This window comes from Haplochromis burtoni, unplaced genomic scaffold, assembly GCF_018398535.1.
Source record: "Haplochromis burtoni strain Fernald_Lab_line unplaced genomic scaffold, NCSU_Asbu1 Contig_221, whole genome shotgun sequence".
Lineage (NCBI taxonomy): Eukaryota > Metazoa > Chordata > Actinopteri > Cichliformes > Cichlidae > Haplochromis > Haplochromis burtoni.
Window position 1 is genome coordinate 271,971 of NW_024582582.1, and position 26,142 is coordinate 298,112.

Here is a 26,142-nt window from a genome sequence, read left to right on the forward strand (position 1 = left end):
AATAAATTCTGTTTTCATGGATGCCTGGATGTTAAACTTAATTGTTACACCTGGTAAAGCAGCAAAACTGATAATTTTATCAAAGGTGAAAATTTTTAGTTTTTAAATCTCAGTGATGCCGCAGTGTTCGTTTGACTTTGGGACCTGAAGCGGACGGAGTTTGGACCCAGATTACTCCGCCAGGCTCCTGACTACGGTAGCCGTAATGCTCTGATAATGCATCAAGTGGTGCGGCTTCATAGCTTACCAACGTTGTACTAAAACATTATTTGACAGATTTTTGAGCACCGTGTACCACATAAAATTGGTCTGAGGTCAGTAAGCAAAACCAGAATTCATAAATAAGGCGCACTGTCGATTTTTGAGAAAATGAAAGGATTTTAAGTGTGCCTCATAGTCTGAAAAATACGGTACTAGACTGCTTCAGATACAGGTGTGATAAATTCTGGCAAATAAAATCTACACTCACTGTTTCAGTAAATTAGTATTTGTTTATTTAATGGTTTAAATACGGGGTGGCTGTAGTTCAGGAGTTAGGTCATGGTTTGATTTCTTGCCGCTTCAGTCTGCACACCAAATGTCCTTGGGCAAGATACTAACCCCAAGTTGCTCTCTGATCTGTCCACTGGCGTATGAATGTGTGTGAATGTTAGATAGAAAGCACTTACATGGTAAAAAGTGCTATATAAGAACCAGCCCATTTACCCTCCAAACATGACTTTGTCCCCACTGCTGGTGTTGTATGTGAAAATGTTTTGACATAGGCTGAATAGTATATATTTTTTCTTTTTTTTAAAAATTTGTGTTTCTTGACATGAAAGAATACATCTACACAATAAAAGCAGTAGTTTGCCTTACCCAGGTCTTTACCAAATCCGGACTGCTTGAAGCCTCCGAAGGGCGCAGCGACGTCGGTCTTGTTGTAGGTGTTGACGAAAACTGTGCCGGCATTGAGCCTTTCACTGACATACAGTGCTTTGCTGATGTCCCGTGTGAAAACACCTGATGCCAGGCCATACTCTGTAGCATTGGCCCTCCTCAGGACGTCATCCACTTCACTGAATTCAGGAAGATGGAGGAGGCACACCGGACCAACACAACAATGAAGACACAAAAGGTCAGTCTTATGTTGGGTATATGAAGCAAGCTGGCATTTGAGCAATCATTCAATTTTAACTAACCCGCTCTTAAACTTGGAGATGATCATAACAGGGCCGAAAGACTCCTCTTTAGCAATGAACATGTGGTCCTGCACATCAGTAAACACTGTGGGTTCAAAGAAGAAACCTGGAGGGAAAACAAACATCCAACGGCATCTGTTATATCATAGTTAGTCCATCCTAACCAGTTCTGTTTAGAAACTTCTGCTGCCTTACCTGGTCGTTGTACCTGTCTGCCACCACAGACCAGGGTGGCTCCCTCCTTGACGCCAGTCTGACAATATTCCACCAGTTTGTCCAGGTGGGCCTTGTGGTTCTGAGGTCCATGGTCTGTTGAGCGGTCCAGTGGATCACCAATCTTCATCTTTTTGACTTCCTCAACCTAAGATAAGAGAGATCCAAGTGGTCTTTAAAGAAGTGCACATGTGGGGTTTGTGAGAAAGGATTCAGGCAGAGAAGTAATCTAATTACTCACATGAGACAGCATACGGGAGAGAAACCTTACCGCTGCGGCTCAATTTGCATACTAGAAGGACATGCTGAGACACACGCAGATCCACACAAAGGCGTGTAACTGCTCAACCTGCTCAGTGTGCTCATTTCTAAGACTTAGAGCATGTGTTTCAGTTTCATTACTACCACCGACAGTGCGTTACTGGCCTTGCTCTTTCAACACATGTGAAAAAGGTTTGAGATTATTTGACTGAAAACAGTAACTAGCTGATAAAGTTAAGTGAAAGACATATAGTTTGGTGAGAAACACCTCAGCACAATAGCAAAATGGCATTAGTCAGCGATAGGGCTGCCACAAACGATTATTTTGATAGTCGACTAGTCACCGATTATTTATGCGATTAGTCGACTAATCAGATCATCATCCACTGGACGTAAAACGTACAGCTTATTGCACCAGCATCCAGCTGCTCTTATATAACTATCATTAGCTTACAGCTTGAAGTGTTTAAGGTATGTGCTAACTAAAAATAAAGACAAGATGGTAGTTTATTAAATTTTAATGACATCTGCAGATTGTTTCGGTGAAGTTTAATAAACTCAGCAGTCTGCTCCTTGCTATCTAAAATATAACAGGACACCGGAGTAAATTCTCGAGCATCTCACACTTCTGATAATCAGCTGTCTGCTTGGTTTATTCAGCTGCGTAAGAACTGTAACTTTAATCTCAGCCAAACCGATTTACTCAGGAACAAATAAAATACTAAAAAAAGCCAAACAATAACATTTTTAAGTTATCTAAGTGACTCATATATGTTTAACCTGAGTAGTGAAAGACGGCGGTGGGTTTGAAAACGATTTGCAGGGAGTCCGGTGTTCTCACCGGCTCCAGTGAGCCTTGCCCCCGGCTAGCTATCGAGCTGGTGGGTAACAGACGTCTCCGAAAACGTCGGAGCGCTTTTGAAAATATGCGGTGTCCTGATAAACTGAGCAGATATTTGAGGTTTACACAGCTACATTCTCACCTGAAAATATGTTAAACGTTTATTTTGTGACCCAGAAAGAATAATAAGAGTAATATTAAAACTAACTAGCTGCCGCCATTATTGACAACTGCGCTGGGCTGCGCTATGAATTATGGGACACTGCTTCTTCTTCGGGGTTTAACGGCAACTGGTATCCTTGTCCATGCAGTGCTGCCATCTTCTGTTTCAGTCCGTTATTACACTCTTAAATCCTGCTACTTATTCCTGCGTCTTTTGTGATCTTACAAAGCTTCAAACGACGCGTCGACTATTAAATTAGTCGTCGACGATTTTAATAGTCGACATAATCGTGACTAGTCGACTAATCATGGCAGCTCTAGTCAGCGAGCCATCAGCCTATTACGTCTGAAGGTGAGAGACTGATTTTTAAGGTGGAATGAAAACACAACATGACATTTTCACTGTAAAAAAGGAAAAAAAAGTCAAAGTAAAGTTTACTGCGGGTTACACCTACCACTTTTTGTACAAACAGGTCATGAATGGAGTCTTCCACAAACAGTCTGCCAGCAGCGATGCAGTTCTCTCCCTTGTTAAAGAACACTGAGCTCATGCCCTGAAACATACAGACAACAACATAGTGGATGCACAACTTTTTACTCTGTTTTGGAAAAAACACAAAAACCTGCCATAAGATAAACACACCATGCGCACGGCCTTGTCCATCTCGCAGTCACTGAAGATGATAAGTGGTGATTTTCCTCCAAGCTCCAGAGAGACTTTCTTTACATTGCTGACTGCACAGCTTCAAATATACAAGAAAACAGACACGCAACTGTGAGCGAAACTATAAGACTTTGTTAAACACCTTGTGTAAGGTTTATGTTACCTCTCACCTCTTCATGATGTGTTTACCAATCTCTGTGGAACCTGTGAAGCCAAGTTTCCGGACGTCGGGATGGTCGGAGAGACGCTGACCCACCAGGGCACCTAGAATAAAGAACAAGATGCATAGCAACTCACGGAGCTTCATTAGGTGACCTCAGCTTCATGTCATGAATGTTTATGATCCAACCTGATCCAGGCAGAATGTTAATCACTCCTTTAGGCAGTCCCGCTCTTGCTGCCAGTTCAGCAAACTTCAGTGCTGTCAGTGGGGTGACCTGAAAACAAACAACAACATGAATGACCCTGTGGTTTTAGCTTTTGTGGGTAGCATGTGTGACATGGGAGTCTGACCTGTGCAGGTTTGAGGACCACTGTGTTTCCAGCTGCCAGGCAGGCTGCTGTCTTCCAGGCCAGCATCATTAGAGGGTAGTTCCAAGGAATCACAATGGCACAAACTCTGAGGACAGATAGAGAGCATTTGAAATACTTATCACACCCATTTTATAACATCTTGATTGAAATCCACCTGATTGAAGATTTTCTGTCAAGCACATATATAGTTTGTTCTTTACAAATATCCCTTAAACTACTAATGTGGTTCATAAAAAGCAGTAGTTTGTTCGGCTTTCGAACCAAAGGCATGTTAGCTTTAATGTAAATGTACAGTGCTGTGAAAAAGCATTTGACTGAAATGCTTTGTTAGTTTTACATCAGATGCAACAGGATACAAACCCTTCAAAAGGTCCACAGAATATTTTCCTAAATGTAATTATTTTGCAGGTTCCACTGCAGTGCTGTGTAGAGTATGACACTTTTCAAATCTCTATTCTCACCCCATTGGTTCCTTCTTGGTAAAGGTCAGGTTACGATTGGGCCTGGCCTGGTTGATGGGGATGGTGCTGCCCTGTAAAAGAACAACATCATGTTGTTTGCATGTATTTGCACATCTGTAACAGATGTATCAGACAAACTGACAACGTGACAGGTGCAGGCTTTTAAGCCAGCTGTCTTACTTGGATCTTGTCACACCAGCCAGCAAAATAGCGGAAAGTCTGGATGGACATGCCCACGTGGGTCTTGAGGGCCAGAGTGTACACAGCTCCAGAGTCAATGGCTTCAATAGTGGCCAGCTCCTCCTGGTGCTCCTCCATCAGGTCAGCCAGCCTGGAGGTGGGTTAACAGCGAAGACATATTATGAAACACAACTTAGACAACAACTTTTCTTCACTAATACTATCAAAGACAAACAAACCTACTGAAGGCATTTACTCCCTTAGAACAAAGATATTAAAGCGGTTCATGCTATGGAGATGCTCACTTTACCGTAAAGAGAAATGGGCCATAAAGCTAAGAAAAAAAAATATGGATGAAGTTTTTTGACACTCCAGGGTCATATATCTGACCTGTAGATGAGTCTTCCTCTGTCCCTTGGGTTCATCTTGCCCCACTCTCCCTCTTCAAAGGCCTCTTTAGCTGCACCCACTGCCCTGTCCACATCACTGATCTGGGCCAGAGACACATCGCAGATGGCCTGCAGGACACACACAGGACAGACAAGGAAATTAAAGATGGCAAACCTCAGTTATAAAGACATGGCCTCCAATCCTGATGAGATCACCTTCAGCAGTGGAAAGAGAACTTCCCTTTTTTGTAGTTTTTCCCCCTAAACTTTGTTAAAATAAGCTTTAAACAGACTGTAGCACAATTTTTGGCCATCATCATTTGTTGGCCACTAAAGACAGGGGATTTTAATATTTGTAACCCGAAAAAGAATCAACAGCTTCAGCTTCCATCATCAGTTGAGAAAAGAAATGGTTGCTTTTCATTATAGATCCCTGCCAGTGTATGACACAGGACACAAAGTTATTACATTACAGAGAAGACATTACTCTATCTAATAAAATATTATATAGGACATGAATTTTGCATTTTTTGTCATTTCTTTTTCTCTCACCGTGCCGTCAGTGGGGTTGATGGTTTTGTAGGTCTTTCCTCCCTCTGCATCAACAAACTCTCCGTTGATGAATAACTGATGAGGCATCTTTATTGTCATGTTGTTTATGTTCTTCTCCACCTGAGCAGGTAAATGATACACATTAACACACGGCTGTTTCCTCTCCACGTATCCATAACTAACAAAGGGAATTTCAAACACTTACATAGTCGACTACCAACTCCTCTTCATCGTCCTCCCCTCTGAGCTTCCTCACACACATTTGGATGAAATCCTGAAAGGTTGTGTTCATGTAGACATCCTCGTTCTGCAGCTGGCAACTGCTGGCTCGAAGTTTCACCTCCTCCACCAGCCTGAAGACAGAGAAGAGGCAAGATGGAAAATGGGGGATAGAAAAGATATGGGGGACAAGAAAAAGAAGAGAAGATTAGGTGAAATAGTGGTAAAAGAAGGAATGCTTGGATTAAAGCACTGATATCAGGTTGTAAAATACTCTTTAAGGAGAAAATGACCTAAACTAAAAACTTACTTAAATAAACCTACACATATAAACCTGCACACATATACATAATATTATTGGATTGTAGCTATCTATGGAGGATTTATGCGTTTAGCCAGGCTTTCTTTGCATTTGCTGGCTTGACAATACCTAAAGCCTCAGTTGTAGATAACGGGTACCACATAATAGACATCGAGCAAAATCCAATGAAATTTGGTGGAGAGGTAGAGCACAAGTGCAGAAAGAATGAGTTACATGTTGATGGAAATTGGTTAAAAAGTATTTTGGACATTAATGAATATGCACAGGCAACCCGCTCAGTGCCTGGTTTCACTGAGTCCAAACAAAACTGAAACTTAAAGCTGCTGCTTGTTTGTTACATAATTCTGTCATTGTTTAATAACTTTAATGTATTAAGATTTGTTCTACACCATAGCGAAATAAACACACTAATTCCAAATTGGTAAGGCCAAAGTTTTGACTGGAACTGTGTGTTACATAAGTGATGAACAATAAAAAGAAAATTGACATGCTTTTGTTTTTTTCCTGTATCACCTGACCACATCCATGGAAGCAGCACCAGATTTGAAAAAATCTGTGGAGTCTTCAATCTGGCTCACATTACTCAGGATACTCTGCCACACTGCCTGGAAGACATGATGTTAAAAGTCAGCACAAAGACAAAATCTAAACTGTCAGCTTAACGTTTTCTTGAATCAGTGGGAGAGGAGGGCCTACCCTCATCTGTACAGCGAAGGTTTTCTCCTCCTCAGTGAGCTCCACAGCAGCACTGCTCCCAGAGCGAAAGTACTGCGCTGCAGCAATCATCTTTCCATCCTCAAACTGCAGATTCTTCACCAGCAGCTGCAGAGAAACACAAAATGCGACACCACCTGTTTCAATCAATGCTGTACTTTGCTAACACTTCAATGTCTCCATTGAGGTCAACAGAATACGTTGAATGGACCACAATTTTAATCAGAATTATGATTTAAACATTTTATTCAATTCTTCTTGTATAACAGGATCCATTAGATTGGATGGGAAGTTTCCATGAAGCACCACCATCACCATGCTGAAGTGCCTCAAACCTCTGCAAGCAGTTTAGTGAAGAAGAGGAATATTTGGCTAGCTTGCCAACTTTGCGTATTGTTATAGCTCTTAAAATCATCATACAGGCACAGGTAAAGTTTATGTATAAAATAAATTATCACTCACACACAGACACACACTCCTATTGCACTTTTTTATATGCCTAAGCTCGTTGTCTAACTTTCAACACACTCCAGTGAATGCATCAGGGACAACTCAGGGTTAATATATTGCTCAAGGACATGTTTTTGTGAATAAATGAATGAGGCAAGTTGTATGAAGAACTTTGAGTGCTCAGGTAGAACAGAAAAGTGCTACACGATTACAATTGGTAGACAACCCACTCTAGTATCTGAGTCAGAGTCATATAGAAAAATAATGATCCTAAAAAATAGTCAGCATTATAATAGGGAATTTCAAGGCAAGTGACTGCAGTGTGTTCTGCAATTCAGACTAAGTAAATGGTAAATGGCCTGCATTTGTATAGCTCAGGACAGGGATAGCTCAGTAGGTAGAGTGGTGGCCCCATGATCAGAAGGTCGGTGGTTCGACTCCACTGAACGGCTACCCTGAGGTACCCCTGAGCAAGGTACCGTCCCTACACACTGCTCCCCGGGCGCTGCATTGGTGGCTGCCCACTGCTTCACTGGGTGAATGGGTTAAATGCAGAGGAACTATTTCCCTACGGGGACTAACATGCACACTTTACACCTTTGTATAGCGCTTTATTCAGTCCCTAAGGACCCCAAAGTGCTTTACACAACATTCAGTCATTCACACATTCACACACTGGTGATGGCAGCTACATTGTAGCCACAGCTGCCCTGGGGCGCACTGACAGAGGCGAGGCTGCCGGACACTGGCGCCACCAGTAGGCAAACACGGGATTAGTATCTTGCCCGAGGATATTTGCCTCCTGGCATCCAGCCAGGAGTGGCCATGATTAGTGGCTGACCTGCTCTGCCACCTGAGCTACAGCAAAGTCCAATGCTTCATCAGTGATCTATGCAATGCAGTTTTTTTTAAGTTAGCAACATTTTTATTGAAAGAAAAATAACAAAATTAAACAAGAACTCTGACTAAACAACTTATTTTCTGCCTAATTTACTTTTTTGTCAATTCCATGTTTTGAAAGTCCTCACAAAGGCCAAGTAACAAAACCCCAAGTTGCTCTTCAAAGCATCCACTGGAGCGTGAATGTTAGCTGGAAACTACTTAAGCAGAAAAATCAGAGATCCCAACACCGATTTTATTTTAGTCAGCAAATAAAAATGGTCAACTTTTCTATCAGTGAATGACTGAATTAATGAAGACAAATGAACGAGAATGAATGAGAGTTCAGCTCGTGCAGTCAGTTTTACCACTGACTAGTTTAATCCGAGCCTAAATGTGCCTAGAGAGCATTTCCATGCATGTTGACGGTACAGTGTCCTACAAAGTCCAGTGCTCTAGAGGGCGCTGTGACCCCTGTTACACACTGCATAGACGGTCACACATCCATAGGTAGCAAGCAGGGTGAGCTGAAAATAACGGAGAAGCCTTACAATGGCCACAGCTACCCTTCAGACATTTAACGTGTTCCTGACGGAAAGACTAACCGCAGCTGCGGTGGACATCTACGGATTCGTTGAGAAGACCCTGGTAGAGTACCAGGAGGAGGTGTACCGAGCCAAGCTGGAGAACCAGAGGCTGCAGCGGCTGCTGGACCTCGTCTACAAACCAGAGATAAGGCTGCACAGGGCAGGTATGTACCCCAGGTTACTTCAGCCAGTTAGCATCTTATTAATAACCCAATAAGTGATTCAGCGACGTCGGACAGAAAGTTACATTTATAGTCACAGCATTTAGCTAGCAACATTAGCAAGCAGTGTTAGCCATATAGTAAAGGAGCGTTAAATTTCCGGTGAGCTTATTTCCAATGTCCTCAAATAAAACAGTACAGTAAGGATGCTGTTTATCGATACATGAGTTCAAATGACAGTCAAACTGCGGCAGGTCGCACTTATCATATCAAAGAGGACCGTCGTTCATTGTGGTTACTCTGATCTCAGCGTGTGCGCGTTAGGACGCAACTTAAATCCTCCTTTTATAGTTGAGCTACATGACCGCCGGAGACACTGCACCCTTTGAGCCAATCAGCCCGCGAGTTTAACACTTGTTCTTAACATTGTTTGGTGTAGTGAACACATCTGTATATAATTATAGATACGGACAAGCTGTTTTGAAGCTACGTACAGTATGTAATATGTGATATATATATATATAATATATATATATATATATATATATATATATATATATATATATATATATATATATATATATACATACATATCATATATTACATAATATAATTAAAATAATATATATATATATATATATATATATATATATATATATATATATATATATATATAATTAGGCCTAGATTAAATTATATACATACACACATGTCATAAGCTGTTTTGTATTATTTATGAAAACGTCTTGTACAGGAGTGTCAGTTGTGCTCTGTACAGGAGTTCTAGTGTAACTGGTTTTCATGTTAACTGGTGAGTTTTCTTCATGTTGTCCAGATGTTGCATCTGCAGGTTCCCTTTACCACAACTAGTCTGCACTGCCCGACAGTGTGCCTTCAACTTCGATTAAATATTATAAATATCACCAAGTTCAGATATTTATGTGTGAATATTATCTTCAGATAACAATCCAAATTATTCTGATCAAAGGTAATTGTAATAAATTGAAAAAAAAAAGCAGCACTCAGACAGGACTCGTACTTGTATGTTTCTGTTACATACATCAAAAGCGATCTGACCACCGATCAGTTCGATGTAAACACCTGTGTTACCTTCCTATTTAACGAATGTGAAATGATGATTGTAACATTTTAACACACTTTGCAGGATGTGACATCATGGCATTGTTTTGTATAAACTCTCAACTCATACAAGCTGGTGAAAGCTTATGTTTGCCCTAAGAATCACTTTTAGTACGTCTATTACTCTCTTGTTTTTGGATGGATCCAGTAAGAAAGTATCGGGATTATAATGTTGATACATTTGTAAAAATGAAACAAAAATTAAAATGTAAATATTTATTTTGTAAATGTTACAATAATGCTAGTGAACAAGGGCTGCAACGATTTATCGAGTATTTAGAATGATTCGGTTGTTAAAAAAAAAAATCTTGATACAAATTATTTGATTCGATGCTTCACTTAAGGAACGGCTCTGTAGCGCGCCATTGTCACCATGGAAACACGAACGCGAGCGTTTCACCCACATTAGCGGCTAAAAACAGACCTGCGATACAAACGTATTTAGGTGAAGGGTGTGGATTATAAGTCTGACAACATTAAGCCCACGCAGGGGTCCAGTTTGAAACAAAAACACTGAGAACACAACAGCAGCAGTGATGATGACCCTGGCACCGTTAAACGTGGAGCCCGAGCCTGTTTACACACCGCGAAGAGCAAAGAGGCGGAGCGGTTACCGAGACGGTGAGCTCGGGTTGAGTGATAGAAAACAGCGGCGCTGTTCCTGTGATCACCATTAAAACCTTTACTGGGAAAAGCGAGCGAGTCCTTCATCAGAGCTCCTGGTTAACAAACTCAGAGGTGAAGAGAAACACATTTTGTAGCTGCTCCATCCTTCACCGTTTGTTTTACACAGAGAGAAATCTGCAGTAAGTCTTCAGAAGTTGTATTAAAATATGCAGATGAACTGTGAACTCGGTGTGCTACATGTTTAATTATACAGCTTGTTGAATATGGCGTTATTTTTGTGCCACTATTATGAGCCACTATTCAAAAAAAACTTGGGTGCACGTAAAAAAAAAATTTGCAGGTGCAAGTGTTGCATTTTCAGGAGAAGTTTATTTTGAGCGAAGAAAAGCTAAATTTGAGTGAACAAAATTAATTGCTGTGTGCAAAAAATGTATTTCAGTGTTTGCTATTATCCATATATGGATAATAGCAAACACTGAAATACATTGTTTAATACACTGAAATAGGAGAACATCCGAAAACATTAGAGCACTTTTTCAAATATGTGATGTCTTGATAAATCGAGCAGATATTTGAAGTTTACACAGCACCATTCTCGCATGAAAATATATTAAAAGTTTATTTTGTGACCCAGAAAGAGTAATATTTCAAACTCCGACAATACTTACATATATGTGTAAAAAAATGTATGAGCTGTGATAACTGTGTCTGATAGAATGAAGAGTAGACTGATATATGAAATATTCCTTTATTGGGTGAGAAAATCAGACCATGTCATAACTGCTGTAAGTCACACAGAATAGATATCAGAGCCTTAAACAGGCTGACTTCTGCTAAATGGGTCAAACTGGGCAGAAAGTCTACAAACACATAACATCCTTATAGAATATGATGTAACACTATAGATCAACTTAGCTCAGAATATATAAAGCATATAAACAATTACAGCAATATGATGCAACAAACACAGCAGCTACTGATCCAAAATACTCAAAGCTTCATAGAACTGAAACAAACATTTATTTTTAGCTCCATTCTGCTGCTGATACAGACTTTAGGTTTCTGAACATTAAACTTGTTGCTGCCTTTCATAGTGTGTAACTTGAAGGCCCTGAGTACTTTCTCCCACACTGAAAACACTGGAATGATAAAATTATTTGAACATTACCTAATAAGACTGATTCAGCACAGACAGTTATGTTAAACTTTCCTAGCAGTCCTTCACAAACAGGGAACAGTCTGTCTATTCTCTCCATCTGTCAGCTGCTGCTGGCTCTTCCTCCTCCTCTTCCTCACACACTGCTGAGTTTGTCCTGGTGGATCATCAGGGGTGCAAAGCCTCACAGATGATGTGCAGCAGTGGGTCCCTCAGTCTGTCCTCACTCTGGACACTTGCAGTCGTCACACATGGAAATCAAATGTGTGATAAGCTGCAGGATTCAAACACAAGTGTAACTTATAAACACATGTTCATACTTTTATTCCACAATCAGAGAGAAAGAAACAGAGAGAGTGCAGGACAGACAGACAGGTGACAGTCTCAGGTGTATACACTGCTACAAAACAGCACAAAAGAAGGAGGATTTAGTGTTTGTGTTATTACGAAACAAGAAGAGTTCCAGATGGTGCAGTGGACACATGTGTGGCTCCTGTGATTAAAGCATCTTTCTTTCAGCTTAACGAGTGAACCGTCAGCTCGTTCAAACACACGTTAAAGTCCGTTTGGCTCGACACCACCGAACAGAGGTAGCAATGTAACATAGCTAACATTAACAGTGCAGTGAATCCTGCTTGTGCTGTGATATTCAGGACTGCAAACTGAGCAGCATCACTGACTTTCAGCTTGTTGTGTTTGTGGATATATGACTGACTTTAATTATCCACGAAATCATCACAATCTCTGTAAGATTAAGGTCGACTATATATATATATTTTTTGAAGTAAAGGCTTTAAAACCAAGTTAACGCTGAAAGTACAAACATCATTAATGTCACATAACTTTGCCGACATGTGGCCAACAATAATGTTTTAATGTTCTTCGTTATTAAACATCCGCACATAAATAAGTGACATCATATTCAGTACTTACTTTTGACAGTTCACTCTTTGGCCGCTCCGCTTCTGCTGTCTGCCGTATTTTGCCGCAAAATGATCCACACCCACCGCCGCGCTATGAATTGTGGGATATATGGGACCACGAAGCGTGCACCGGACCACGCTTGATATTTGGGGAAATCAACGGCGCATTTGGAGTATGCATTTGAAGTACACTTTGGATTGGGACAGCTGTTGTCGCGTGGTGGTGACGTAATCGCACTCAAAATGCTACTTCAAGTGTGCGGTCTCTGAATTGGGACACAGCCTCTGTGTTCCTCCGCCACAGCCTCGTTTGAGTTTTGGACTAAATGGATTCTGGGATATTGCATTTCGTCATTTCGAGCTGATTGGAGAACAAAACAGCCAATCAGATTTTTTTGCATCCAAGTCTGTGATTGGCTGGTTTTGTGGCACAAATATAACGGCGTACAGAAAGAGTTGAGCGCGCACAGGCAGAACTGTTGAGACCGCAAACAACACATTGCGAGCAAGCGCAAATGCAAAAACTGAGTGAGAGGGGCTGCTATTGTGTAGTGATGTGCGACCACTGATTTCCTTTCCGATCCGATACCAGGTAATATTCAGGGTGGTATCGACGATACTGATCCGATACTTTGTACAAAAACATATTTTATTAATTGTATCTCAAATTATAGCGTCATAATGATTACAGGACATCAGATTACTTGTTCTTATCACTTAATAATGCAGAGCTCATCATATAGAAATAAAAAAACTGAAGTTGTGCCTATTTGAACACGTTGCCTGCCTGCAGCACTAAAGGACTCCGTGAGAGACGTCTGTCTCGCCCTAGCAGCACCTGTCCCTGTCCAGTTCGCCTCAACATACACTCGTCATATTCTGTGATATGATTTACTCTGAGGTGTTTGACAAATTTGTGGTGTTGCCACAACACCTCACTTTCTTGCCACATGTATGCAAACCACGTCTCGGCTGTTTGTGGAGGTAAAATACGTCCGCACATAACTCCAATTATGCTCAGCCATTGTTGTGAGTGCGCACGCTAAGGGGCCGCAACACATTTATAAAGCCCTATTTTGCACATGACTATGAAAGGCAGAAGAGGAAGTAGTTCCTTCCAATGTAGACAATCCGAATGAAATAGGTTCTTCCCACTGTGTTCCTGTTAATGATAAACTACAAATTTACCCTAAATTACTAAAATATCGATATTTTAATATGAGTATCGATTCTAGAACATAAATGACTGGTATCGGAGGAAGCGATATTTCAGTATCAATCTGCACATCACTACCATTGTGTGTGTGTGTGTGTGTGTGGATAATAGCAAACACTGAAATACATTTTTTGCACACAGCAATGAATTTTATTCACTCAAATTTAGCTTTTCTTCTCTCAAAATAAATTTCTCCTCAATTTGCAACACTTGCACCTGCAATTTGTTTTTACGTGCGCTCAAAAGTTTTTTTTGAATAGTGGCACAAAAATAACACCATAGTTGAAGGCTCACGGCTGCTGTCTTAGTTTACATGGAACCGAACAGGGGTGTGTCTAAAGGGGGCGTGGGGTGCATATTTATTCCAAAGTTTTTGCAACATTTTTCAGATTGAAAGTGAAATAATCTAAAATATTTTGTTGAACTGCATAAATAATACTAATAAAAATTCTAAAAACAAAGGGGTTTTTATTTGTTTTTTGTTTTTCAAACAACCCAATACAAATATACATGGGCCAGTAAAACTCTGAGCCACTGACCTGAACATTGTTAAAGTGGACATCAAATTATCATTAATATTAATTAATGTGTACACTATACCCATCTTGTTTTCAGCAGCATAAAAACTTTGCATCAAAGCACAGGGCAAACTATAGTTATATATTTTGTATAAGAAAATATTATTTTATTATAAATGTCATTGTAGGGTCTACCTTACAATCTACTGGAGTCGGCCACTCCTGAAATAGTTGAACAGTTCAGCCATGTTTCCCCACACTGGAGCTGGAGCTCAGGAGCTAGAGCAGGTCATCTACTGCTTGGAAGGTGATTCCTACTCTGCATGCCACATATCCTTGGACAAGATATTAACCTTGCTCTCCGATGCATCCATCAGAGTAATAATGTGTAGAGACTTCGGGAGAGCAGAAAAGCACTAAGAATCAGTCAATTTATCACATTGTAGATTTGGAAAATTAGCATTCTTCATGGAGTTAGTGGGGTTTATGGAACAAGCTTACAGAACTGGTGTTTTGGTGCAGACTGGCCCATTTTTACGTGATAGACACGATGCAACCCAGTGTTTCCAGAGTAACTTTGGCTCTGGTTTGGTCTGTGTCATTCACTGTGTCAGAACACATGACATTTTGTCAGCCTGTTTTGTTTACTGTTAGCTTACAGCTTTGTGGAAGTTCCTTAACCACTGTTCATTGACCTGTATATAGTTATCAGCATAAGGTCATGGTTGTGACTTATCACACAGGGCAGTTTGCAGTCTAAGCTGGTGGCTATTTCACTTCACTTAAAAAAAAAACAACAAACCAAAGCAAAAAAAACTTACCAAAGACTTTTATTGTCTAAACTGAAGTCATAACATACTCCACACATGTTAGTATGTGCACTCTTCTCAGCAAATGCTGTCCTTTACTTGAAGCTTGGACGCAGCTCATGACCAGTGTGAGGCCAATTGTAACGCTTAGATCTCAGCACAATACTTGAAGTGTAATGCTTTTCTCTCTCCTTTGTTTGCAGATGCCAAACAACAGCCAACTGAGGACATTCCACCTAAACAGCAAGAGTGGAGCTCGAGTGTGTGGCAGGATGAGCCGGGACCCTCCGAGGTTAAAGAGGAGCAGAGGGAGGAACTGTGGCTCAATGGAGGCGAGGAGCAACCAACGATGGAAGACAGCGATGACGGAGATGCCTTGACAAAAGAACTCATCAAAACAGTGCAGCAGTTAGAGGACTGCAGAGCAGCAGAGGAGAGCAGAGAGTCGAGGCAAACATCTGCAGATGAACCAAACCTTCTGGAAGAGAAAACTAGCACCACCCTGTACCGCTGCCACATATGCAACTACATTTTCACCAAAAAGACTGTGCTAACATGGCACCTCAAGACACATGAAAGCAAGCCACAGGAGAGCAAGAGCAACTTTGACTGCCACATCTGCGGCAAGCACATCCCCTGCCAGAGCAACCTGCAGAATCATATGAGAGTGCACACAGGAGAGAGACCCTACAGCTGCCATTACTGCGGCAAGTGTTTTAAGCTGAAAGGACACATGACAGAACACATAAGGACTCACACAGGGGAGAAACCTTTCAGCTGCCACATCTGTGACAAATCCTTCAACAGGGGTTCCACTCTGAGGAAGCACGTTCTAGCCAAACATAAAGAGGAGAGGCCGTACAAATGCGGGGACTGCGATGAGCTGTTTACAGAGCGGCTGCTGATGAAGAGGCATATGAGAAAGGTTCACGGCATTAACCTGTCCACAAGTCAGAGTCCCACCTGAGAGGCGTTAGCGCTGATGGCGCATGTAGTTGAAAATCTGAGAACAGAACTGAGCTTGATTTTTGAAATTTTCAACATGTACACAACAAAATCAGCAAAGCAGCCAGACTGCCATAAATGGGACTGAATCCAAACACTCATGCCAACTCCAAATGTTGTCCAGAGATTGCAATAAGATAGTAAATATACTGAAATTGGCTTTAAATTTGAAATTGTGGGTTGTATACTTATATGCAGGTTGGATGGAAAATGAACTCTCATGTGTCTGCAGTAATTATTGGACTGGAGTCAAGAGACCATTAGTTTGACTACAAATTATGCACCAGTGTAGGGCGTGACAGTGGATCCAAAGACTTTATTCCGACACTTAATGGCAGCCGGGGTGATGTTGGTTAGCCGTAGAGGTCTCTGTGTCCATCCATGAATATGCTTCTGCAGACCACCACCAATGCAGTCATTCTGAACAATGTCACAAGCAGCGTAATGTTCTCCACGGCTTCTCCAGACCCTTTCACGTCTGTCACATGTGCTCAGGGTGAACCTGCTCTCATATGGGAAAAGCAAATAGTCCCAGTGGTGTACCTGCCAGTTCTGGTATTCCATGGAAAGTTCCAGTCACACTCCACAGCGTCGGGCAGTGAGCACAGGGCTCACTAGAGGCCCTCATGAAGTCTGTTGACAATTATTTGGTCTGAGACTTTCACATGCTGGAGTCCATTTTGTGGCTCTGACAGTGCTCACAGACTGGTTCCATTGGGGGGCGGGGTCAGTGGTCTCCACCTGTAAAACCTGTTTTGGGGATTGTCTCATTGTTGCTCCTCTTGTGAACCTCTTGGTAATTTCAGCTGAAACTGATTAACAGCCCTTTCTGCTACTTAGCTGACAACATCAATATCCCAGAGATTTCAGTGGCTTAATGTCACACTCCGATTACAAAGTGTTTTTTAAGCAGCACTTTGTTGTTGTAACAAGACAAACCAGCAGCTAAAAGATTACTGATTTATAACAAAACAAGATGGGAACAAATAATAACAAAAACAACATAAACGAAAAAGACAAAAATACTTTTTTCCATCTAACTTGCATACAAGTACATTTCCCCAAGTGCCTATGAAGTTATGATAGAGGGAACAGTTTATTACCGATCCCGGGTTTTTGCTGAGGTAAGCTAACTTCTTCCTGACTCGGACACTAAAAAGATACTGATTAAAAATGTACTTTTTAAAATATTCCCATTTAATTCAACCAAGCATTCTTAACTACTTTCAGTGCTGAGCAGGACTTTAAACACTGGAAAATACAGGTTTGGACAGTTCAGTAACCAGCACCTGTAGAGACTACGTACAAAACACACGTTGGCCAGCTGAATATTCGTTTTTCATATGCACAATACTGTAGATACAGCTGGATGCTGGAGGACTGTTTTTCTACTGCTTTTCTGGTACTGTGGACTACTTACTAAACTCTACATTCCTGTTCTGTTCAGAGCCGCTAATAAACACTAACATATTTGGCAAACACAAGTATTAAACAGATGTCTACAGTGACAAAGTTCAAGCTGATCGAAAAATAGTTTTTAAATCTAAATTGCACCATAATATCAAATGATGCTGTACGTCATGTGTTACTGATGTTGCACTGTAAAATAGATTTATATACTGTATATATTTTGCCAAAGTTATTTCACGATGATCCTGTTATGTGAACATAAAAATATAAAGCTAAAAAAAGTCATATATCCAGTGTCACAGTGATCTCTTTGTTCCTTTGCTCTGTCAGGTTTTTCTAGTGTAAATGTTTCAAAATCTTCTCTCTGCAGTCGTGACACGAGTGTAGAGTTTTTGTCTGAGCATCCGTGGAAAGAAAGGATGCAGAATAACGAGCTGTGGGCTGCATTCCAAGACCAAATCACCTCATAGCTGAAGGACTGAATGTGATACTTCTGGTATTACTACACAAGTCAAGCCTAGTAGGAAGGTATTTGCTTTGTTCTGACAATTGCTGTCCCTGCCAGTGAAAAGCACCCGAATATCTGCAAGTGATGTTTTCACCACCACAGTCAGGGTGGTCTTCAATTAATTCAGTAACAAGATGTAGCTACTGTATATCGACACAGTGATGGAGCCATTGTATGTCTGAGCCAATCATTTCAGATATGTACAGCACTTATCTGTAATGTGAAATCTAGAACAGCTTCCTGAGATTAATAATTTCACTTACAGTCTTGCCGTCATTGCCAAACAGCACCAGGCCAGATTTAGTGACGATACCCGGTTGGCTGGCTTCAGGGATTTCCAGGGGTTGACCATTAACTGCGGTCCCATTATCCACCAAAGAGGAGCCATAGAAAGTCACTTTCTACAGAGAGAGATGTAAAACGGGACTCAGTCCAAACGCAGTTGCTCATCATGTTTTGATTCTGCATGTCTGCGTGAGCCGTCGCTCTGATCCGGTTCAAATTCAGAAGTATTGTGTCAAACATTTTTTATTTAGTCGGCTGTACAGGATACAGACAGAAAGCATTAAGAAGCTGTTACCTGTCCATCGACCTCGGCCCAGGCTCCCGGCACTTTGTCGTTTCCTCTGATCCAGTTGTGGAGAGCCTCAGCAGACTGGTTCCAGTCAATCTGTTAGAAATTCAAACCGTCATCACTGCCAGTTCAAATCTAAATGCTTCACCACAGCGGCTCAGGAGGAGTGGGATGTCTGCTACTGAGCGTGTTGGTGGGTCGATTCCTCAGCCACTCCAGTCTGCCTGTCAAAGTACCCTAGGGTTGCACTGATGCATCCATGTGAGTGTGTGTACCACTGTAAGTACCAGTCCGTTTACCTTTTACATATTCTATCTACTGGATCCTTACACCACATGTCCTTCATGATGCAACCTCTTAAGGGATTTGCATGTCCTTCCTGTCTCAAAGTGGGACTGTGTGTTAGGTGAAAGTGTAAATCACTACAATGTAGGTAACATCCAGAAACTGTACTTTGTTCCTTGTATTGCAGCAGCAAGAAAAAGCGCACATTTTCAAAGGCAAAGGTTTGAATTGAAATGTTTCCCTCCACATGTACAGTGAACTGCTGGTTCATTGTACATGTGACCTTGTGAGATGCATCCATTGCCACTGCCTTGGGAGTCGGTCTGAGTCTGGGTAATCTGATCTGATATTTCTAAAAGTATGTAGGAGAATTCTTTTAAGTAACAATAACTGAGTTAAAGGTATTACCTGTAGATATCTGAGTTACAAATTAACAAAAAACTATCAAGAGAATGAGAAGTAATAATCATAGTGACTTTATATCCAAAGTGTTTGCATGTAATACCAAATTGTACCACAGGATGGTAATCTAACCTTTATTTAACGACGCAAAAGAACGCTTTCTTATTTACAACTAGATAAGCCTCTTTACATCATGGTCAGTTGAAAGAATAGCAGCACACAGATTTATATGTGTATATATTCACAAAAGATATAATCAGAAGACAGATAAAGACGGCAGCGCTGAGATGAAGGATGTCAATTCAAGTCAGACTGACAGAACAGGAGAGACTGCTCATTTAAATGATGGAATTAATTTCTGCAGTTTTCACAGCAAAGCATCACAAAAAGTCATTTCTGCATTTTGTAAAATGTGCTATAAACGTATCAAGACCACATTATTATCAGCATAAGAAAAAAAAACCCTTAATTTTAAGCTTAACTAAATATCCCATGAAATAAAATAATAATAATAATAATAATAATATAACTAATAATATTATGACTATAACTAAATAATATATAACTAATGATATTTGTAAATCGACGAACGAACGAACAGCAGTGACCGACACTCTGCATGTTTGTGTCTGTGGATGTAATGTGGCGTAGCTACACTTGTGTTTTACCTTGGCATTGTCCTTTTTTTGGATGCACTCATACGTGGCTCCCTCCGCTGGCTGTGTGATCTTCGGGGCCTTCCCCTCTGCAATCAGCCTCACAGCTTCCACCTGGAACCAGAAAAATGCAGTTCAAGCTGCGCTATCTTAAATTGCATGAGCTATCTTTCCGAACTTTGTCATCACAGTATTTACGATGTTGGGAAACTCGCAGCAGGCAAATCACAGGACACAGGCAGAATGATCAGTCACATAAAACACAGATAACTAACTCTATAGATATAATAAAACAAACTTCATTTCTGTTACAGCTTGTTTTCTCCAGCACTTCAAGGCGATCTTTAGCTTACCTTTAGCATAGCAAACTGTATTAACTTCACACCATTGCAAGAGAAAGCAATATGTCTAGACTGATTCAAAGTATGTCCTGCAGCTACAGCATAATAATGATTTCACATTTAAATAAAAAACAGCTTTATGATCACCAGTTCATTTCATAACCAAGGAACTGACAGGATGGTGACCGTGGTCAAGATACACACTATATAAAAGATGAACATAGCCACCATGATGTCACCTATTGTTCAGTGAAGTCTGATTATGAAAACAAGCGCCATCAACCCCAAAAGGTCAGGGCAGATGACGCTCCTCCTGGTTCTGCTGGAGGGTTCGTCCTGTTAAAACAGGAGGGAGTTTTTCTTCCCACTTTTGCAGATTGTTTGCCAATAGTGGGTAGTCTCCTTGGTTTTCTCTCTATTATTGTAGTGTTTTTACTTTATAATGTAATAAAAAGACCTTAAGGTGACTGTTGTTGTAATTTGGTGCTATCTAAAAAACTGAATTCAATAAAATTTGTCTAAATTCCTTTTATGCTGTAGAGCAGGGGTGTCAAACACAAGGCCCGGGTATCAGAGTCAGTCCTGCAAACACTCCAATCTGGCCTCCTGAACGGCTTTGGAAAATATGACGATTTGCACTTTTCCTGTGTGGGCCTTGATGTAAATGAGTTTCACATCCCTGTTCTGGAGCGACAGACCCAAGGGCCGATAACCTATAGATTTATGTTTTTTACAGCCACGGAGTTTCCAAAGTACTGGCCATTAAAAAGAATGAGGAACAATGAATTTTTGCATCAGCATCACCTTTCAGATCAGGAAGTGCATGCACAAAATATGTCTTATGACGATGCACTAGTCATTATTTTGCATGGACAGTGTTGCATTAAAGCCTTTACTTATATTTAAAACACAAGATAGCAGTGCCTCTGTGGCAGAATTAAGTATTACAAAATCTCTAATGCTAACATGAGCCACCAGGGACCAGGTAGCTATTAAGAGGTAAAATAAAAGCATGTTAAGATGTAAGTGTGAGGATGAGGATCAAAACAAAGTTGTTTGGGAGAATGCATCCTATCATCTTTGTGGTAGAAGGCCTTGGTGAAGTGTTGCAGTCACATTAAACACAGCTACCACACATTATATTGCACACCTTCCAATGTATGAAATTTATTTACAATAAAAGTGTCTTTGTACCACACCTTCTTTCTTTACTTACTGTGCCTTTTACTCCCTCTGGGAAGAGAAATCTCTTGTAGATGGTGTTGACAGTGTCATTGGGTTCAACATCACACTCTCTCTGCAGCAGGATGGGACCAGTATCCAGTCCGTCATCAGCCCAGAACACTGTAAACCCGCCCTTTTTGTCACCGTGGATCAGTGTCCTGTGAAGACCGATACAGGAAGTGAAATAAAACAGCTGTCACTGTGTCTTGCTTCTCTTCAACTTGATCTCATGAACATCACTTACCAGTTGATAGCAGAGGCTCCCCTGTGGCGAGGCAGTAGGGATGGGTGGTAGATGATGGAGCCATGTCTTGGGTGGTCGATAACCTCCATAGGAATGAACTGGGAGCAGAAGGGCAGGACGTTGAGCTCCGCACCTGTAGCCTTGTATTGAGTCACCACCTCCTGAATAGCCTGGCCCTTGAGTCGCCAGCGGGGGAACTTAAAGACAGGCACGCCATCCTTCTCCGCTTCTGTGGCTGATAAATGATAAAATAACACAATAAATGAGAAAAGCTGCACATCCTGCAACAGTTCTGTTTTCTTTTTCATGTACTGCAGTTATGTCTGTATTTCTATAAATACAGACATAATAAATATATTATAAATATGTATATATATATAAATATATATATAAACTCTGACATGTAGAACTACCCCCTGTGATGTCAAATTTTACAAGTCAGAATTTTCCCATTTGCTAAGGCTTTACATGTTTACATGGGTCGGCTTCCAAAAGCAAGCATACAGGAAAATGCCAGAGTAAAGGAGCACAGAGAAGAGTCTGGAATTTACAGGTGTATATTATACAAATGCACTGGACTCATACAGCGCTTTGCTACTTGAACACTTTAGACAATATGCCTCATTTACCCATTCATTCAAGTACTCTGGGCCTGAGTGCATTCTATCTAACATTCACACTGCAGTGAAAACACTGGAGAGAAATTTGCAATTCAGTATCTTACCCACGGATACTTTGGCGTGCAGTTTTGAGAAACCAGGTTCCCTCCTCAGCTACGGCCATCCCAAAATGTAAACAGCCCGCTGACTGGACTAAAACTTGTGTGTTTCTGTGACATTGTTCAAATAGTGGAAATCTGATAGGCTTTCAACATAGAGTTCAAATAGCAGAATATGGCTTCAATCCATCGACCTCTGGATTATGGGCCCAGCATGCGGTGGTAACTTTCTGTATTACATTGTATATAATGTGTATTCTGTCTGTGTCGTTATTAAGGATCTGGAATTATAACCCACACAAAGGAAGAGGTGAAAAATATAAAAAATAAAAATAAAATTGCTATGCCGCATGCCATAACAATTTCTATAGGGATGGGGTTTTGTGGGAATGACAGTATAGAAGAAATTGCAGAGAGGCATGTAAAACTCTGCACCCTGGCCCCAACTCTGGATAGTCATATTTTGGGGGGGTTCATAAATTTGGCCAGGTTTGTTGAAATGAGAGCTGCTCCATCTAAAGTGGGATGGTCAGTGTCCCAACAAGATCAGATTTTCCCCAGAAAGTTTCCCAATGATCTATTAAAGTCCATTCCTTTTTGGGGAGATAATCAGACAGCTAGTTAGGGAGTGGCTGTTTTGTTAAGTGTTGCCTGTGGATGACTGCACAACCTCACCTGAAATAGTGACCTCACCTGATAATTTCTCAAGATACTAAACTATGTTTGTGTTGTTCTTGTTTTGTTTTTCTAATGGAATAATCTGACAAACAATGTGGCCTTCTGTGTGGTAAAAACTTTCCAAGAATTTTGTGCTTCAGTTTTGGTAAGTGGATTTCTAGCATTTCTTTTTAAATATTTTACTTAGCATTAATTAGCAGATGTCTATGACAGTCCTTTATTTCTGCACAGACTGTAGTAACACCTGGACAATATCTGATCACGACACGATTCTGAGCACTTCCAAATGTGGGCTAGTGGTTATGTTTTGTTTTTATTATAATGTACAGCATGTATAGTCATTTGTAAGCAAACCTTACTGGTGTGTATATGCAGTCAAGCAAAGTCTAATTCATTTCCAGTTGTTCCTTATTCTTCTGCAGTGATGTAAATCAGTTACAGATATTTTACTGCTCTGATATGAAAATGCATTCATTTGATACTTTCACTGATAAAGAAAACACAACACACTGCAATCAACAATGCAAGTTTGATGACCGAGCTGCAGAGATAAAACCAGTGGCCCGATTTCAAGTCACAGTTTCATTTGACACCATCATCAGTTTATTCCTAGCAGATGTGCAAAAAAATGCTTGCTTGGAAAGTCACTTTCAGCATTGCTTCGGTGACAGGAGAAAGGCAGTATTCCCATTAATATTCCCATTAAAATGATGTTGACGTTGTGAGTTCTTACCCAGTGGATCTGCCTTGCCATCCTTGTCAGGGATTGTGAAGACTCCTACAATGGTGTGCCCATCCTTCCTTAGCTCCTTGTACACTTCCTGGCCAAACAGACTCTGACCAATCACTGCAATCCTCATCCTGACGCCTTTATGTGTTCTTGAGTTGCAGACATGTGCACGCAGAAAAATGAAATCGAATGGGATTCATTGCATTAGAGATGGACTGAACAGATTCCTACAAACATTTTTGCCATCATACAACAGCAGTTTGGAGTGGACCATTTAATGTTAGAATTTCAGTCATGTTTTTTTCTTTTGTTTTACTTATTAGGAAGGTGCTGATTTGTTCATAGTCAATTTCTAGCCTTCAGTTTGTCCCTCTGTGAACCTGTTTGCATACAGCGAGGTGCATTGTTTTATTTAACCTCCTCTTGGTGAAATAAATAGGATGGCCAAAATAATGGAAACACTTTTCAATATGATGTAGAATGGTTCAACAGCATGATAAACTAAAGCCTCTACAGAAACCAGAGGCATTGTTTCTAACCACCACTGCTTCATCATGCAGCTGCTGGACTTTACACACACATTAAAACACACCACTCCTGTTTTGGCTTACTTACACTTTCTCAGTCCCTCTCAGTTATAAACCAAAGGCTCTAGAACAGTCTATCCCACATAAAGTCCAGTGCAGCAATTTGTGATTTTCATAATGTTTTTGCATTTCTCACATAGTCTTATGCAATTTCTAGATATCGTAACTGTGTTGTTTAGTTTGCTATATTAAGTGACTAAAAGTACTATGAAGAACACCCTGATGGCTTTTAATATGCTCTATAAATAAAAATGACTTCACTGCTTTAGTCTTAGCTGTTGTTGTACTGTCTGCACTTGTTGTACTGTCAGCTGAGTGCATGTTACACATTAGTATCGTTACTTATTTTCTGTGACATCTAAAGAGTATTGCACACACAAGAAATGTCAATGAATCCAAAGTTGTAGTAACTTTATAACTGGATTCCTATCAGTAACTATTACAGGCAGCCTAGTTTGTCCGTGTTTGTGTTCATATATAGACTTGTGTCAGTGCAACTCGATCATTACGCTGCACAGTATTGTACAACTCAGTAATCACTACTCTGACAGTTTATTGACTTTGAGCTGAAAGGGCGGGGCATGGAGGATTGCCTCGGGTGTTGACCAATCAAATGCGCAGAAGAGTTGAACACTTGCGAGACAACTTCAGACAGCTGAAGTGAAGAGCACACATGCGTTCATCAGAATAAACAGAGTGCTGTGCAGACTGTTACAGTACGTGCAATCAAACTGCAGCTCTCAGCAGCGTCTGTACTACTTTATTATTACACAGTTTTTAACATGCGTGTGAGTGGCGAGAGGCCAATCAGCTGAGTGCACTCTGAGTCTGAAGAGTCTGAAAAACTAAGAGTAAATCCTGCTTCACTTACCGCTGCCTGCAGACCCAGCGCTTCTCTGCTTGCTTGAAAGAGCGACCGAAGGCAAAGCGTCGCTTTTAATTTCCTCCCTTCACACTCCAGCGAGCCATTTACATAACATGCACACACAGCAGAGTGATTGGACAGGGGCTGATAATGAGGTTGCGGGCCAGCCAATCAGCTGCCGCTTTCTGTGACGGGCCCTATTCACAAACTGAGAAACGTCAACTATGACAGACCAGCACACACTTCAATTATAACGCAAGTGTTCGGCCTGCAGCTGAGCACTGAGGTAACTTCACTTTTGTAAAGCTCCAAGTGTCCACAGGAGAAATGCCTTAAACTCGTTTAGCTTGTTTGGTTGTTTAGAAACCTCCAGTCTCCCAAAACATTTCTGTGTATTTAAATTAACACATCAGCCAATCAGCCCAGCAACTATAAATACATGCAGCATAACCACCAACCTGACTGTATAAACAGGGTACAAAACGTCACAAAACATAACTCACTAACTTTAACTGATCTGCTGCGTTGTTGTACGGGAGTAATACTCGTTTTCAGTTGTCCAGGAAGTATATCATACAAGTACTAAAGTATATTACATTATTATGAAATGCTGTACTTATTAAAGGGGAGGAAGAAGAAAAGCACTGAGCTGCACTCTTCTAATGCTGCATTTTGTCATTTGAGGCCTTGGAGTACAAGCATTAGAAGAAGCCCATATATTTCTTTCTTCATTTGTTAAGTTGATTTTGAAACTTT

General features: G+C 40.8%; 2 protein-coding genes across 3 annotated transcripts in view; one reads left to right on the forward strand and one right to left on the reverse strand.

The window, feature by feature from the left end:
- The window catches only part of aldh1l1 (aldehyde dehydrogenase 1 family, member L1), a 33,276-nt gene extending 7,763 nt beyond the window's left edge, over window positions 1-25,513 (reverse strand). The window contains exons 1-22 of one of the 2 annotated variants that reach the window (XM_005938588.2): window positions 25,393-25,513; window positions 23,938-24,083; window positions 21,809-22,043; window positions 21,557-21,722; window positions 20,012-20,113; window positions 18,663-18,752; window positions 18,346-18,483; window positions 6,676-6,801; window positions 6,493-6,584; window positions 5,644-5,791; window positions 5,439-5,558; window positions 4,888-5,015; window positions 4,498-4,648; window positions 4,318-4,388; window positions 3,836-3,941; window positions 3,672-3,759; window positions 3,493-3,586; window positions 3,302-3,401; window positions 3,114-3,212; window positions 1,377-1,542; window positions 1,182-1,287; window positions 859-1,058 (exon numbers count right to left, since the gene is read on the reverse strand). In XM_005938588.2, the coding sequence (XP_005938650.1) occupies window positions 859-1,058; window positions 1,182-1,287; window positions 1,377-1,542; window positions 3,114-3,212; window positions 3,302-3,401; window positions 3,493-3,586; window positions 3,672-3,759; window positions 3,836-3,941; window positions 4,318-4,388; window positions 4,498-4,648; window positions 4,888-5,015; window positions 5,439-5,558; window positions 5,644-5,791; window positions 6,493-6,584; window positions 6,676-6,801; window positions 18,346-18,483; window positions 18,663-18,752; window positions 20,012-20,113; window positions 21,557-21,722; window positions 21,809-22,043; window positions 23,938-24,064 (2,653 nt within the window). In that variant the 5' untranslated portion in view covers window positions 24,065-24,083; window positions 25,393-25,513. Of the gene's footprint in view, window positions 1-858; window positions 1,059-1,181; window positions 1,288-1,376; window positions 1,543-3,113; window positions 3,213-3,301; window positions 3,402-3,492; window positions 3,587-3,671; window positions 3,760-3,835; window positions 3,942-4,317; window positions 4,389-4,497; window positions 4,649-4,887; window positions 5,016-5,438; window positions 5,559-5,643; window positions 5,792-6,492; window positions 6,585-6,675; window positions 6,802-18,345; window positions 18,484-18,662; window positions 18,753-20,011; window positions 20,114-21,556; window positions 21,723-21,808; window positions 22,044-22,532; window positions 22,589-23,937; window positions 24,084-25,392 lie in introns of those variants that run through there. The other variant, XM_005938589.3, reaches the window with a different exon arrangement.
- LOC102300053 (zinc finger protein 436) lies at window positions 8,507-17,852 on the forward strand. The gene is made up of 2 exons (XM_005938584.3): window positions 8,507-8,773; window positions 15,363-17,852. The coding sequence occupies exons 1-2, from the start codon at window positions 8,575-8,577 to the stop codon at window positions 16,124-16,126; spliced, it is 963 nt and encodes a 320-aa protein (XP_005938646.1). The 5' UTR covers window positions 8,507-8,574; the 3' UTR covers window positions 16,127-17,852.
- Window positions 25,514-26,142: the final 629 nt, after the last annotated feature.

Coding starts and splice junctions, on each gene's coding strand:
- LOC102300053 (XM_005938584.3), top strand. CDS start 8,575: ATGGCCACAGCTACCCTTCAGACATTTAACGTGTTCCTGACGGAAAGA. Junction 8,774..15,362: donor GATAAGGCTGCACAGGGCAG/GTATGTACCCCA, acceptor CTTTGTTTGCAG/ATGCCAAACAACAGCCAACT.